Source organism: Leptosomus discolor, chromosome 8 (assembly GCF_034619465.1).
Source record: "Leptosomus discolor isolate bLepDis1 chromosome 8, bLepDis1.hap2, whole genome shotgun sequence".
NCBI classification, from domain to species: domain Eukaryota; kingdom Metazoa; phylum Chordata; class Aves; order Leptosomiformes; family Leptosomidae; genus Leptosomus; species Leptosomus discolor.
In genome coordinates this window covers 45,890,234-45,906,249 of record NC_141398.1, presented here as the reverse complement: position 1 = coordinate 45,906,249, position 16,016 = coordinate 45,890,234, and the positions used below count along the sequence as shown (strand labels likewise).

The window sequence follows — 16,016 nt, the reverse complement described above, 5'->3', positions numbered from 1 at the left end:
AGCTGTAGTAAAATTTTAATTTTACTTTAATTTTAATTTCTGTCCATTCAGGTTTGTGAGAAGTGGTTTCCGGTCTACTTGCCTCTGCTGATGTTAGTTATTTCAGTGTGTGGAGAAAAATAAGAGGGAAGATCTGCTTAATTATTTTCTAACAGTTTTGTTTGTCAGAAAGTGCTCACTTGTTAAAGCAGAAAACATTGCTGGAAAGGGTTGATTTTGATAAGCTTTTCTGTTTGAGAATGGCTCTTGGCAGCTTCCTGAAGTTTATTTTCAATAGCTGTTTGCCATTTACTGAGTGTAACTTCTTCTTAATTCCTTCTTTGATTTAGGAAATACCCTTGTGTTCCACTGGGCGCCAGAGAACTTCCGATAGGTTTGTCAAGTACTTTCTTTTTTTTTAAAATATGTGATCCTGTGCTCCTCTTATAGTTCAGAGCACTGTAAGCATGTGATCTTCTGGCTGATTAATCACTGTGTGTATGGTATTCCTGCATTAGAAAGGTTAAGCTAAAACTTTGGCCTTTAAAAGACTTCTCAATTTAGGTTTGGTATTGTTAGCCGACTTTAAAAGGAGCCCGCCCCCCCTTCATCTTACTGGCCCCTCAGTCATTCAGGTTGCATTTTGCTTTATGGGCTGTAGCAGGGTGGAAAGGAGTAGGGAAGTAAGAGACCTAGAGAGCAGCGGAAAACAGATCAAAACTCCTCATTTATTTTATATGTGTATATATTGTAACTGCTTGTGCTACCTCAGCTTTTAGTTCTCTTACTCATAGAAGCTAATTTGTTTGTAAATATTGTAGTACAAAATAAATACAGTTTAACATAATATTATAAGTAAATGCAGACTATATTATACAAGATATGTCTTTGGTTAGTAGTAATAATGTATGCCATTGTGGGGTAATAGAAAATTGTCATTATATGTAGAAATGCTTACAATGGTATCTGGGTTAACTAAGTAGACGATTTTCACTTGTGAAACGTTTTCTTAGTTTATTAAAATACTGTCTCGAAAAACGCATGATTTGAGTAACTAGAGAAATGCTTAGTAAAGTGCTTATGGATGTATATGTCTATCAGCTTGGAGCATTCTTGTTTAACTTTTCCCTAGTAGCTTACCCCACTTGTGTACTGAGAAACTATGATCCTCTGTAGCCATTAATTGTTTCTGAACAGCATTTGTGACATGGACTTCCTTTCATTCTCAGAAATTCATCTCAGAAGGGAAGGATAGAGGAAGATATTTACGATGAAATGATGTCAACCATTGAGGGCCTCAGTTCAACTAAGTATGCAGTATTTTATTTTTTTATATACTTTTCTTTGAGAATAATCTGAATTCTCAATTTTAAGTCTAGATACAAAAATTACTTCTCAAAATTGAGAACTTGCCAGGATTTTTGTGCCTTTTTTTGGTCTTTGTGTTTTACTTATTTTAGTACCTTTTTGGTTTTAATTTGAATATAATGAGTATTATTGGATTATTATAGCAAGAAGCCAACGGTTAGTGTAGCTGTTCAATGTGGTATAGTACCATGAAACAGCAAAATTGTTTGTTTGTTTCTTATGACTGTCTGAAGTAATAAGCCAAACTGCAGTGTAGGATGGGGTAGGAAGTTAATATTTGTATTGTGTTTATTAAAATAAGAAGTGTCAGAAAATGGGGTGCAGTCCTGAACAAAACCCATGTTTAAAGTCAAAACATTTTGAATTCCTATCAAATCAGAGACTTTGAGAAGAAAAACTTCCTTTCATCTGAATTATAGCAAGGCTGTTATCCCTGTACCTCTGCTGTTCCTAATGGGGTCCTGATATTATTTAGGGGAAGTTTTTGGAGGCTGTGAGCCATCTCTAACATCTACTATTATACTTTCCTATTTGTAAACCTTAGGGAAGGTCTGGGGTTACATTTTGCATGTAACTGGCAGACGCTGCTGTCTGTGAGTGTTTTGGATCTGCCCGTCATCTACATAAAAACATAACCACTCATATGCTATGCTATGGAATGTAAAGACCTTGCAGAACTGTCAAATGTGTGTAAAACAGTGGCACTCTCACCCTGTATACTGTGGAGTCTCAACAACAGCGATGCTTTTGCATACCCTCCTTGGCCTTATGTGTACATTTCATAACATCTGTCTCTTTGAATGTAGTCCATGGTGTGGCAAATCGGATGACTTCTGTGGATTTTCACTGATTTTTGCAGAACCTGGTCTTGAAAAAGAGGTTGGTAAGAGTAAAAATAATCCTTTTTTGGTCTTTGGTTTGAGTTTCAGAGCAGCATAAGAATAGATTTGAAACTCTTTCCATTCTGAAACTGGATTCTGGAGGTGACTGCACATCCAAAGAGGTTTTTGGTAAAGAATGGAAAGCAGATCTTGTTTGAGTTGGTCATTCTTCCTTGAGAATGCTAATTCTGCAGATTAAAGGAGACTAGCTCTAATCTGTGGTTAAATTCTTGCCATAAGGAAGTTAGTAGGAGTTTGGCAACTTTACCATATGAAGGAAAACAAAAAGGCATTTCTGCATCTATAATGAAAATACTTTGCTTTCTGAAAATACTTTTGTTTCATTGCAAGTGTAATACTGTTATTTGTTAGGTACAGTGTATTTTTTCTGTTTGGATAACTGTTCTTTAATTTACTGTGGTGTACTGTATGTAGTTACTGCTGTGGGTATATAGGTATGCTTCAGGTTTACTTCTGTGTATATCATTTTTTTAATAAGGATTTCGGCCATGTGTATCTGTGCTGATTTATGTATTCAGTGGATTTCCCTCTAGGTTTGAAATTATTCTTTAGACTGGACTGTTTTTCTTGACAGATGTTCAAGTGAATTTGATTTGGTAGTTTTCTTTTGTTCTCTTTTTGTTCTATGTGTATATATAATAGAAGAGTATAAATTTGCATATATGTGTCATCACAAAAAACGTAGTAGAATTTTTAAAACCCCTGGAATTATCCTTAAGATTTATTATAATCTGTGTTTCAGTATCGCACCATTCCTATTCTAAAACTGAAGAGTTACTTCGCATGTGCCAGTTTTGTGTTCCTCTGTATATTTCTGGTACAGATGTTTATAATGCCAAAGTAAGTGTCAGTATTTTAATAATTTATAATTCAGATTAACCAATAGCTAAAGTGAAACTCATGCGCATGAGACTTTAAAGTCTTTTGGAGTTCCTGAGGGTCTGCATTTAAGAAACATACACCTGTTAGGACTAATTTACACCGTAATAAAGGAGTGCATTGATGTTCTTGGCATAAGAGCCTAGATATCACTATGGAAATAAAATAGAAATATTTCTTTAATATTGTGTTTGCTTAGTACACACGGGGAGATGATCAGTTAAGTGAGAAATGCTATTTTATAAGAGTAGTTGGCTGTAAGCACATTGAGTGAGCAATAGAAAAATGGGATTAGCTGGTCAAAGTGTTCTCAGCGATCCTTTTGTCTGTAAAGATACAAGGAGAGAACTCTGAGCTTCTTCTCAAACCTCTGAGAAAGCAGATGCTTGATAATTCTGAAGTTTGTGGCATATTTGCTTTTCATGGCTGTTGCAGTGCAATTTCTGTGTGGCTTATGCATGGGGTAGTGGTTCAGTCTGTCAGTGAGGAGTAGAATATTTTATAGTATTTGTGCAACAGAGCAACAATAACCTGTGCAATGTTATGGCCATCCAGTGCTATTAGAAGAAAAAATCTATTTAAATTTAGAGAAACACTGTTAAAAACCGGTCAGAATTGCGGTTTGAAAATTTTTTAAACTTAACACTAGTTTGTTTAATGCTTTCTCTTCTGTTTAGAACTGCAAAACTAGGCATTTCGTTTGGCATTGTTGCAGTCATCATTGTACTTATTTTGTTTGTGTGCTTTGCTGAGAAATGTATGGTAAGTTTCTTTAAAAAAAAGTTTTCTGTTTTCAAAAGTGGATGAATGTAATTTGGTAACTTGGACTATCTTTTAGGATGATTAAGCAAGCTGTTAATTTCAATAGGAGTTATGGGAGCCTTGAACTTCAGGTTACCAGAAGATTTCATTCTGTGAAATGGATTTTCATCTCTGAAAATTCTCACTGCAATTCAGAATTATTTGGGTGCCAGAATAGATGGGTGGGAGGGAGGAGGAAGTTATTAACACTTGCAGAGTGGGGTTGGGTTTTTAAAATTTATTTTTATGTTTGTGCTAATAGTAACTTTTGTTGTAAATCCTGAGATTTTCCACACTGGAAACAACATTAAAATAAAAATAAGTTTGAATGCAAGATTAGCTTTCATAATCATTTATAAAGCCTCATGAAAAGTACAAACATATGAATAATTTATTTGCAACAATTTCATAGCTGTTAGAATTCCAAATTCACCATTACATCAATTAGGACACTTTGCATTTGTAGTTCCTTTTTCTTTGCATTATTAAATGTATGCTATTGCTGTTTAAAACATATAGTGACGTAGAGACAGCCCATAGTGACATAGGTTCAACGATACAAAATAATTAAAAAAAAAAAATAAATCCTTCTCCAGCCCAAGAACTATCTGGAGGCAGGAGTGAGAGAGAGAAGGGATTTTAGGGAGTTCCTTACACTCATCAGATCTATGTTGTGCTAGACCAAGGGTGAGAGGGAATTCTGAAGTTCTGTTGAGAACATGCCACTATCATCCTGTTGCAGAGTGGTGACGGTGGTCTCCCAGGAAAACTGCCACAGAAAGAAATGGTCTCTTACAGAGCCAGGTTCAAGTTGTGTGAAAGGGAAAGAAAAAAAAATAAAATTGCAGTGTACACGGGATAAAGTTTTATGATTAATTTAAAAGTACAGTTAGACAGCATGTATGGATTTTGCGTTGTATGGGGTGTGTGTATATATATGAGTGGATGGATTTTTATATGTGTGTGTATATATGTCTATGCAGAAGGAGAGAGGTATGTGCGTATGTATGCACATATGATTTCTATATATGCAAAAAACACATGGAGAAATGAAAAAGAAAATACCAGGATTGCAATTGCATCAGACTTGAGGTCTGGGAATGTTTTGGTATAGCATCCTTGGATAATGCTCGCAATCATTAAAAGTATGTGCTTAACTAGATGTTTTTCTCTATAGCAAAAAATGGAGGATATAAGGGTCTCAAGAAAGGGGACTGTATGATTGGTTTCAATTTAGTCATCTGAAAATGTAGTTCCAAATATAATATTATAGCTCTATAACTAAAAAATACAGCATAGGTTGTCACTATATTTTTAGTAGCATTTCTCTAGAACTTTCAATCAGATCATAATTTTGCATTTTTTAAGCAGATATTCAGAAAATTTTAGCAACCAGCCCCTTTGAAATAAGGAAGCATTATCTCCGTTTTTAGTTGTGGAAAGGCATTAGACATTTAATCCGAACGACTAGATTCAGAGTTCTAAATTAGGATTCCAATGAAGACTCGACACTCTCCTGCAGACAAAAAGTATTTTACATATAGAAATATTTCTTTCTACGTATCAAAGTGTTATCCATGTTACTGAAACAAACTAATTCTGTTTACAGAAGTGCTGCTCAGAACAGTGGCCTTTCCTGCGCCACCTTTGTGCTGTCTCAGAAAAGGTGGAAACAATGCCTTTACTTAGGCTTCCTTTAGCAGTCATCACTATAGGTGCCTTGCTGATTATAGCCATTTTTAATTTGGTAAGTAACCACATTATCTTTATTCTTTGAACTTATTGTAACGTCCACTGTTCAAGTTACTACTTGTATTATTTTCATCGAGTACCCTGCTTTATGGTGTTTTTTCTAATGCTTCATTCGCAACATGAGTTGATTTACACAAGGATAATGCACGATGTCATGTAAAAGCACTAAAAGTAAAACCTCCCAGTTTGTAGAAGTAAAAATACATGCGATAGTTCTAGTTTACACCACCTTTTCTTGCTTTCAAGGCAGCATTTATAATTACTTTAAAATTCATTGTAACCCTTATCCTCCTTTTTTTTTTAATGTGGATTTAAATGTTTGGCTGCAGCAGGTAGAAGTTTTAAGCAGTTTACTGTGCTATTTGAACTGGTTAGTAAAAATGGAGATGGGGAGGGGAGAATATAGCTGGTCTCTCTTTTAAGACCAAAGACACTGTGGGTAGTTACTGCTAGACCAAGATTCAAACGGTGTTTGTCTTTCAACTTTAGTTTGAGTTTTGTATTGCACCTGGGGTACACACATTTGAAAAACAGCCCTTTGGAGTAACCTCATGCTCAAGACCACTCTACTGTGTTGGTTTTTTTTTTAAACAAGCTTTATGTGACACATCATGTTAACAGTTAAACCTATCTGATAGCTAGCTACTAGAAATTATGTCCTTCTGATCCCACTGCCATTTTTCTGATTCCATGGGGAGTTTATTCTGAAAGTCGTACTGCAGAAAATACTTAGTTTTCTTTTGTGGGGTTGTTTTTTTGCTGGCTTAGGTCCTTGAATTGACTCACTGTGGTGTCATGTGAACACCACCAGAGACAGCCTAAAAGAAAACAGGAACAACAGCTGAAAAACAGAGGTGTGAGACAGAACCACATGTTTGTGCCAGTAAACTGTTGGATTAGCATAGCCGTAATGTGATACTTTGCCCCAAATTAAAAAATAAGTAAATACTTGGCAATTTTAACCTTCTTGCACCTTGTGTGTGCACATATGTTTAATACAACTACGTGGGGTATCATTGTATTTCAACATTTATATTTCAGTAGCACTTAAAGGGCAACCAGATCAGGACTCATTGTATGATATATGGAGAAAAAACTTAAAATTAGTGGCTACCTGCTAACAAGTTTGTATGGTGGTTTTGTTGTTTTTTGTTCCCCCCCCCCGATAAATCAAGACTATGGAAAAGAACAAACCTGCAAACTTTACTGGATCAAATGACCTGTGTGCTACCCCCTATGTGAGTAGAGTACCATCTTCATTTCGAAGTTTAAAATGAAATGAGTCTTGGATGATGTGTATAATACAGATGGATTTTGATATCTTCTCATCTTTTTATAAAGACAGAATTTTTAAATCATTGAAGACAAAGACTTCCTTGTGCCACAAGGCAATTCTAGGGATATTTTCTATCATTAGCTGTGGCTTTACTGCGCATCTTTTAGGGATTTTCAAAAGTCTGGAGTACTCATGGATAAAGCTGAAGTCTTGGCTTAATTTGGTTACTCACCACCTTTTAAAGGTGTTCGCTAGCATTTATACAAAGACAGATTCAGCACTTACTAATGACATAGAAGTATTGTTTCTGAGGGTTTCATTTTTTATCTCTTTAATTCCAAAGTGGGATTATACTTGGAGATAATCCAAAAGTTTGGGATGCTCCTTTGTCACCTGGCTGTCCCTTTAGGTGATGGACGTGTTCTTGAATAGTGCGCAGCAGGTTGTTTGAGGAACCTTCATTCAAGTCCTCATGGCAAATGATGTTACACTTGTGTAATGCACATTGTACTCATCTGGTAATTTTCTCTTCTTGCATGTCTGTAAATCAGCCTTTTGGAAACACAACTCAATCCTGCGTTGAGGAAACTGTGAGTAGTGAATACATGTTACTTTAAAACCCAGATCTTTGAATGTTGTATATTGCTGACAAGCAGCGGGTTCTGTTGCTGCCTAAACCACAGCTTTTTTAGGTGTCTGACAGCGGAAAAGTTTTTCATGAAATCAAGGGGTTTTATCTGCTGTTGCTGTGCCAAATAAAGTATGGCTTTGCAATTTTTTGAAATTTCAGATTTAAAAGTAGATCTAAAACTTTGAGGAAAAAAACAGTAGAACAGGATGATGATTATGTTTGAGTATGAGACATGAGAGCTGTCCTTGCAAGTGTCCCAGTAAAGTATCTTGGTAAGTGAAAGGACTTAAATGGCTAACAGACCTGTGTCAGTGTTCTCTACATAGTGGTTTCTTTTTCAGAGGTTTGGCTTCAGGGTTATAGCTGTGAGTGTTCATTACCTTTTGAATGTTAAACTCAATGCCTTTAGGATGACAGAGACAGGCTCTGATCCTGAACTGCTCCATAAATTGTTCTGGTTTTATTCACTTCAGCAGAAACATTAACTATTTGGCTAAGAATCTCCCAGATTTGTGGTAGGTCTGTGCTAGTATGGGTGAAAAACTATGCTTTGTACATAAAGAGAAATAAACTCTTGAGGAGCAGAAGCTGAGGTAATTTTGGAGTTGTTTGTAGACTAAAGTATGCTAGCTCAGCATCTTATACCTGTACCTGTGGCTGCACATTGCACTTTGTACCACCTGACAGTTTTAATGCTCCCAGGTGCACGCTGACCTCGGACAACAGCTTGAACTGTGATTCCTCTGGGAGATTTCTCAGTAATTCTATTGGATAATGGCCCTGGCTTGATAATGCTTATTAGCATCAAAATTCTTACAAAGGAGTGTTTCTAAGGTTGGATAACGGGTCATGGTCTTCATGTTACAGGTGGGGCAGGTGGGAATGTGGTATCTCTTAAGGTTACAAAGGTGCAGCACTGTCAAAAACAGGACCAGAATGCTGGAGTTCCTGGTTCAGAGCCTGTTCACTGGACTATGAACCTACTTTAGGTTAGTTGTGAACTTTAAATAAATAATTGCTTAAATGCATAGACTTCAGAAGAAAAAGTCTCAACACTTAGTTTTTTCTCTGACACCGCTTATGTTGGTGTGATGCTTTTTGTTTAAATCTTTTTGTTCGTCTTTAACAAACTAAAAAAAAAAAGTATTAAGTTCAGCCTTTTAGTGCAATTAAAAACAAACTAAGCACATTTAGCAAGTGATTGTAATTTCTTCTATTTAAATTGCAATGATCATGAGCTTAGGGCATTTGCTATGTTTCGAAAGTCTCTTGAGCATAAAGCGTGAATAATGCAACTGCTCTTTAAATTCTTCTTTTACAGTATTATGCTTACTGCTGCATATTGGGCTTCATTGCTTGCTCAGTATTTCTTCAAATGAGCTTCGAACTGAAAGTTCTCCTCCTGTCCATTGCTGTGACTGTATACCTCATCATTTTTAATACCCTTCAGCACAGAACCTTGAGCTTCAATGGCAATGGTACCAGGTGCAGTGTAAAGTTTCTTATAATTGATGATAATGTTTCATTAAAGGAGGTGTTAGATTTTTGTGCACTTACTGGAATATTAAAATATCAAAATCATGTAAATCAGACATTACAAACCTTTCTGTATAGCTAATGACATGGAAATCATATCAGACCATATCTTGGTTTTTTTTTTTTTTTTTTAAAGAAAGTGTGTGTGCTCTGAAAAATTCTGTAATATGGTTTCTGACATCTCTGGAAGCTTAGCTTACATTAAAGACTAGGGGGTAGAATATTAATCTCATAATAAGGTGGCTCTTCTGTCAAGCTTTGAAGAAAAGCCTTGCTAAAAGCCTGATGCTCAAGCTGTGCTTGTGAGACCTTGCTAGTCAATAGAATAGTGAACTCTTAATTTGCTTACCTTACTAACTGCACATATTTTGAAAAGTAACAGTAATTTACCTGATCTAGTTGAAGAAACATTAAAAATACTTAAGACAAATCATGTGGAAGGTTTTACTCTTCGTCTGTAAGTCTTTCTCAGATTCTCAGCATAGTCTTGTAGCTGAAGATTAGGATAAATTTATTTTGCAAAGGCTGTCAGCACAGCTTCTTAAAAAAGCCTAAATGAGCTCTTAATTTAGCCTCTTCATCCCAGGCTATTCATGTAATGAGAATTTAATTGGGTGCATTTGTGAAAATTAGTAGATGTGGTAAGGCAGAGTGATCTTACTATGACATATGTGTGGTGTCTCAGCTCTGTATGGAACTATAGAGAGGTGTCATTCAATGGCTGTCTTTATTTTAGTAATTCAGGTTTTTATTTGTTATCATCTTTACTTCCACAAATAAGAAAATTTCTTTTCCTACTTCAAGGTTTTTCTGGCTGCGTTTTTGTGGGGCACTGTGGGGTGGAAAGCTGCAACTCAGTGCAATGGAAATTAAGCTGGCTCTGTTAAGATAAAGCCATGTTTACTTGAACGTCACACTACAATACCTACTTAACAAGATTTCCACACCCCGTTTGTCATTACATGAAATGCAGTTCGTGTACTGAACTGAACGATAATCCTTTCCTGTAACTAGGATAGGATCTATAACCAGACAGCCACTGGCACAAACGAACAATGGCATCGGTGGTGTATCTCTGAACAAAGACATCCTCTTCTGCTATGCTCCCCTTCCCCCTGCACCTCTTAATCATGTGGATTTTCTTAAAGGATAGAGCTGACACTGTATTGCTTGCTTGTTTTCAGGCTTTTCATCAAAGAGCCAAGGATAACGACTAATTTATATCTGGTTCTGTTTTACATAACCCTAACTTTACTTGCAAAACAGGTATGTATTTAAAAAGCAATAACCTAGTTCTTCTACTTGCAGCAAGTTGATTTAAATAAAATGCAAAAGTGTTGTTCATTAACATTGTGCTCTAAATCAGCATTTTTTTATTTTTTATGTTCTTGTACTTAGTTGTAGAAAATGTACTTATCTGTACTTACTTACAGATAGTGCAAAAATTTTTACCATGAAAGGGTGGGAACACTTTTATATTTTTCAATAGTGTTTGCATTACAGATGCCAGAACTTTCAAATTCTTCCACTTTGGATCTGTCTGTATTTATGTGTCAATATTCATTCTAAATCAAAGCAGTGATTCAAGGTAAAAATAATTACCATATTATTAAAATGTCATTTTGGTAAATACACCTGATGGTACCCAAATGGCATTCATTCGTACTGACCACTTCGTATTTTTCTGACCTTCATTCTCAAAGCACATTTTTCATAACTATATAGGCTCAAAAAGCCTCAAAGAAGCTTCATTGCTACAACATTTTTTGAATGATTCAACTAATATTTTTTCAGCAATATATTATAAGGATTTACTTTATCATATTTGGTCCCTTTGCAGATTGACTATTACTGTCGACTGGATTGTCTGTGGAAGAATAAGTTTAAAAAAGAACATGAACAGTTTGAAACGATGGAGAATGTTAACAGGCTTTTGCTGGAAAATGTACTTCCAGCACACGTTGCTGCGTATTTCATTGGTGAAAAACGAAATGAGGTACGTTTAATCTCTGCTGTGTGAAGGACAGTAAATTGGAGTTCTGTGACGTAGAACTTTATGCCAACAAGCACACAGAAGACTCTAAGGTTCTGCACTCTTTGCCTCTTGTTTGTATCCCAAGACCTTTGAAAACCCAAGTATCTGCTATCCGGATGGCCTCAAAAAAATGCAAACTTTTAGTGTCAGTCTCTGAAATCTGCTTTCAGAATTGGTAGTTTGGCTTCAGGACACAGTTTGTGTTTGGCAAACATTTAAAAAGGATTTACTGCTTTCCAAAGATCATATTTTACCAGAGAAGAGAGGCCTTCTATTTAAAGAAGTTAGCTGAAGAACATGTAGTATCTCCTTGGTAACAACCCCAGTGAGAAGTTCATTGATAATGTTTTAATTTTTTTTTAAGACATCCATCTTATTCTGGCAGCATGTCATCAGAATAAATATTGCTGATTTCACTGCCAGGGTAAGTGTCAGAAGACTGGCACTGTCCAGAATAGATGAGAATCTTTAAGATACATAGATATCTCAGCTTTTCCTTAGGCAAGTCAACTTCATTAGTGTTTCTGATAAAATAAGGGATGCCCACTGTAAAGCACTGTAGTTGATTTTATAGGAAACTTGTAATTTGATTACTGGTTACAAACAATAGTCACAGTTTTGAATACCTGTCGTGGAAGGTGACTGCTGACAACGTGTGAATATATTGTTTTCCTATAGGATTGGTACCATCAATCTTATGACTGTGTCTGTGTCATGTTTGCATCGGTACCAGATTTTAAGGTATTTTATACTGAATGTGATGTCAATAAAGAAGGCCTGGAATGCTTGCGGCTGTTAAATGAAATCATTGCTGATTTTGATGAGGTAATTAAGCTTCTGGCAAAAATGGACTGGATTACCTATGTGCTGCTAAATAAAATGTTTCCCTAGATCTGTGGGCATTAGAGGGGGAAAAAATGCTGTTACACTGAATTAGTATTCTGACTTCAGCTTTGCAGTCTTGAAAGATATGTTCCCACCTGATGGGGTTTTTCAGTTACATCATCTGATGCATTAGTAGTTTGGTCTGAAAGTCCTGAATTTCAGGACTTTATTTCAGCATTTCAGTGCTTTTATTTCTCCTGTGAGCAGATAGAGCAAAACTGTGGAACTAATCCTCAGTACTTTTTTATCTAACCTCTGTGTGATTGATAGTATTCCTAGAGCTGTTTAATGCTTATTGTAGACAGTGTAAGTTTTCAGGTTAAATCCCACACTGAAATATGGTATTAAAGTCTCAAGTTTCTATTTTTATTCCCTTCAAACAGCTCTTGTTAAAACCTAAATTTAGTGGCGTTGAAAAAATAAAAACCATTGGAAGCACTTACATGGCAGCAGCTGGTCTCAGTGTTACGCCAGGCCAAGAGAACAACCAGGTACATTCTCTGTGAAATCTGCCTTCGGTATTCTGTGTGTACGTAGGTGCGTGTCAAAGCAACTAAGTGTAATGTGATATAAAAGAGAAAGTAAATCACCAAGGGTGACTTTCTGAAATATGGAAAAAGACTATTAGAGTGTATTGTCTCCTGTTAAATCTGCTGTTTATCTCCTAGTTCCTTTTTTTTTTTTTTCCTAAGCAGGTATTAAGTCTGTAACCTCATCATACTTTTTACATCTTTAATCCTTGATTCCAGTAGCTTAACATTTCTAGAAGAGTAACAGAATAGCTCTAATAATAGGGAAGTCAAAGAATGGCTGCCAAAGAAAAGGCCATCTCTGAACTGGACAGTAAGCTTTTTGTGATAGCTGAGAACTGGCACAGAAAGAGAATTCTCAAGTGCCACGTTAGATCTGAATCTGAAACTGTTTGTCACCCAGAAGAATTAAAACCAATTTCTGTACTCGGGCTCACTTTCACTATAGGAGGTTCAGGGATGACATTAGGATGCACGTATACAATGTATGAAAACCACATAAAATTAAATCTGGATTCCTAAAGGACAGACATAAATTCATTACAAAATTTAATCATTAATAGTGTCATGCTTATTGCCTCATAGCCATTCCAACTGAATTTAATTTAGTGTTTTAAATCCATTCTGAATGTTTGTTGAACTGTGCACAGTTACAAGGATGAGTGGCCTCATCCTTATAAATACATACTTCTTTCACTAACGGTACAGGTTTGGAATAGTAGCCTGACACGACTTTCTGTGTTGTAATCTGATCATTAATACGTGTTATCAATTGCGCAGGATAAGGAAAGACAGCATGCTCACATTGGGATCATGGTGGAATACGGAATTGCCTTGATGAGTAAACTGGATGGCATCAACCGACATTCCTTTAACAATTTCCGCTTACGTATCGGTAAGTTCAGTTTGTAAAAACGTGACCTCTGCAGCTCTGTAAAAGTTAGAAGTGAGGCAGGATGACTTAGGTAAATTGCTGACTGCTATGGAGCCCTTCTTAACACTGACCACAGTATTTCGATTATTATAAAATGTTGAGTAGCTGAAGGCAGTGTCGTCTAGTCTAGCTTTCTGAATATGCCGAGCTCCTCCTTGGGCGGGCTTTTCTAATCACTGGAGGGAGCAATGCGAAGGCCACAGCTGGATGAGTTTGGAGAAAATTAAAGGTACGGACAAAGAATGAAGCTCTGTGTTATTAAGTGTTGACTAAAGACAGAATGGCCGTTATACAAATGTTTATTTCTATATATTAAAAGTAGAAAAAGAAGAATTTTGCTTTGGCATGAACTTTGCCCTAGCTCTTTCTTCTTGGACTGCCCGTTTTACAACGAATGAGTCACTTCATATCTCCTGAGCTTCAGTGCTAGTATTTATAGAACAGTGGTAATAGCGATTGCTAGAAACATGTTGCACGGTTAAGTTTTTTAGTTTTTCTTTTTTCCCTGAAGCTCATGACTTATGGCTAATAATGAAGCTGGATATCAGATAACTTGCTGCTTCAGTAATGACACCTGCTTTTGTTTATACTAAGGGATAAATCATGGCCCGGTGATTGCTGGTGTGATTGGTGCCCGGAAGCCTCAGTATGATATTTGGGGCAACACCGTCAATGTTGCTAGCCGCATGGAAAGTACGGGGGAACTTGGGAAAATCCAGGTAAACAGATGAGCCTTGGAATGATAAGAAATTTATTTTTAATTGGTTATGGATTTTTTAAAAAATGTGAATAATGAGAAGAAGTTCACAAGAGTTTCTAATTCTTTTCACATAAAGGTCACAGAAGAAACGAGTAAAATACTACAGGAATTGGGATATTCATGTGAATGTAGGGGACTCATTAATGTCAAGGGCAAGGGAGAGCTGAGGACTTACTTTGTTTGCACCGAGACTGCCAAATTCCAAGGTATGGGACTGAACTGAGGCTACAGTGAAGTTAATCAAAACAGACTTAGAACTGCCTCCCTTCTGTGAAGACTTAGAATTTCCCTCCTTATGTGAAGGACTTTATTCTAAAAACACGTACGTACTGTTCCTGTTTGCTTCTGCATCTCAAGAGAACGATGTTTTATTTTTATTTTTTTTTAATTGAAAGAAGAGAAGTTCTGAAAAGTTCCTAGAAGACACGCAACCACCAGTCTGAAAAAGACTACCTTTTCCTGAAATAATTTGAGGATTTACCTGGAATTGCCATGAAGCATTTTCAGTTAAGTTCCTTTCCTTACCTGCACTGTGGGAGTCTTAACAGCTCCAGTAACAACGTATGTGGACGCACTGGAGAACTCGTTACCACATTAAAACATCCCAGTGCTTCGTTCTTGGGCACACACCTGCTGACAGTATTGCGTTTGCCGCAGACACGTGAGATGATACGCTGGGCGCTGCATCTCCTGCTTTTGCTGCTGAACAGACTTCACAGCAGACGAGGGCTGAATTACGGAAAGAGGAGCGCAAGTAAAGGCAAAGATGTCTCATGATAATTGTGCTGAGCTCCTCTGGAAAAAACCAAATTAACGGCACAGTATCAGATCACTTTTTTATGATCTTCGCCTCCTCCGTAGCAGTACCCTGTATTAAGCGCATGTTTTCGTGACCGACAGCTGTTCAGAAATAACTTTTGTCTAGTTCAGCGTTTGCTTTGTATGACACGATGTTCTTTGTATTTCTGTGCCTCTGTATTTAGTGTCTGCATGCACGTTTTATACAGTCACAGAAAAGAATGTCTTTGAAATTCTGGCTTTAAATTTTGAAAAACGTACTGGATCTCGAGGAGCACTGAGCACCTGCAGTCACCCTGCACGCTTGGTTAGCCCGGCTGCTGTAACAGCTCGGATCGCTGACACCCGGCAGGAATTCCGCATGCTGCCTGCATGCTTGAGGGCACTTCTGGAAGAAGTAGTAATCTGTTTTGAGTTGTTTGGAAGCTGAAGAACAGAACTAGTGAAATAGTATAAATTGTATTGGAAACAGTAGCAGGCACTGTATAATCAGAACTGCATCTGAGGCGGGTTTTGGTTTTTTTTTCTCTTCTTGTTTCTTCAATGTGACTAGCCACTGGCTGGTTTAGATACCTTTTAAAGGCAATGCAGTTTATCAAACAAATTGGTTTTGAAGGTTACTGTCCTGGTTTAACCCCAGCTGGCAAGTAATGACTGACTAATTGGGCTTGAAAAAGGACTGTCATGGTTTAACCCCAATCTCAACCCGTAAGTTACAGGACGTATGAAAAAAACTTATTCGTAATGGAAATGTTTCAGCAGAGCCTCAATACCAAAAGTAGGTGTAGAGCATTAGTAAGGAGATCACGGAAACTGACTTGCTGTAAGTTAGTTTAGTTTGTAAAGTTTTTAAGCTGTTAGTGGCTTCTGCTAATTTCTAAATTAGCATTTTTCTACTTATTGCAATCACTTAATCTGTTTTCTGTTGGTGGAGATGATAGTATTTCATA

At 36.7% G+C, this 16,016-nt stretch overlaps 1 protein-coding gene across 1 annotated transcript in view; it reads left to right on the top strand.

The window, feature by feature from the left end:
* ADCY7 (adenylate cyclase 7) overlaps positions 1 to 14,513 on the top strand; it is a 31,153-nt gene extending 16,640 nt beyond the window's left edge. Inside the window, exons 11-26 of the mRNA XM_086468858.1 lie at positions 330 to 373; positions 1,209 to 1,289; positions 2,154 to 2,226; positions 2,992 to 3,089; positions 3,806 to 3,890; positions 5,539 to 5,676; positions 6,857 to 6,919; positions 7,509 to 7,547; positions 8,910 to 9,073; positions 10,309 to 10,390; positions 10,965 to 11,120; positions 11,838 to 11,984; positions 12,428 to 12,535; positions 13,355 to 13,469; positions 14,103 to 14,227; positions 14,345 to 14,513. Coding sequence (XP_086324984.1) covers positions 330 to 373; positions 1,209 to 1,289; positions 2,154 to 2,226; positions 2,992 to 3,089; positions 3,806 to 3,890; positions 5,539 to 5,676; positions 6,857 to 6,919; positions 7,509 to 7,547; positions 8,910 to 9,073; positions 10,309 to 10,390; positions 10,965 to 11,120; positions 11,838 to 11,984; positions 12,428 to 12,535; positions 13,355 to 13,469; positions 14,103 to 14,227; positions 14,345 to 14,491 — 1,665 coding nt within the window. The 3' untranslated portion in view covers positions 14,492 to 14,513. The remainder of the gene's footprint in view (positions 1 to 329; positions 374 to 1,208; positions 1,290 to 2,153; positions 2,227 to 2,991; positions 3,090 to 3,805; positions 3,891 to 5,538; positions 5,677 to 6,856; positions 6,920 to 7,508; positions 7,548 to 8,909; positions 9,074 to 10,308; positions 10,391 to 10,964; positions 11,121 to 11,837; positions 11,985 to 12,427; positions 12,536 to 13,354; positions 13,470 to 14,102; positions 14,228 to 14,344) is intronic.
* Positions 14,514 to 16,016: the final 1,503 nt, after the last annotated feature.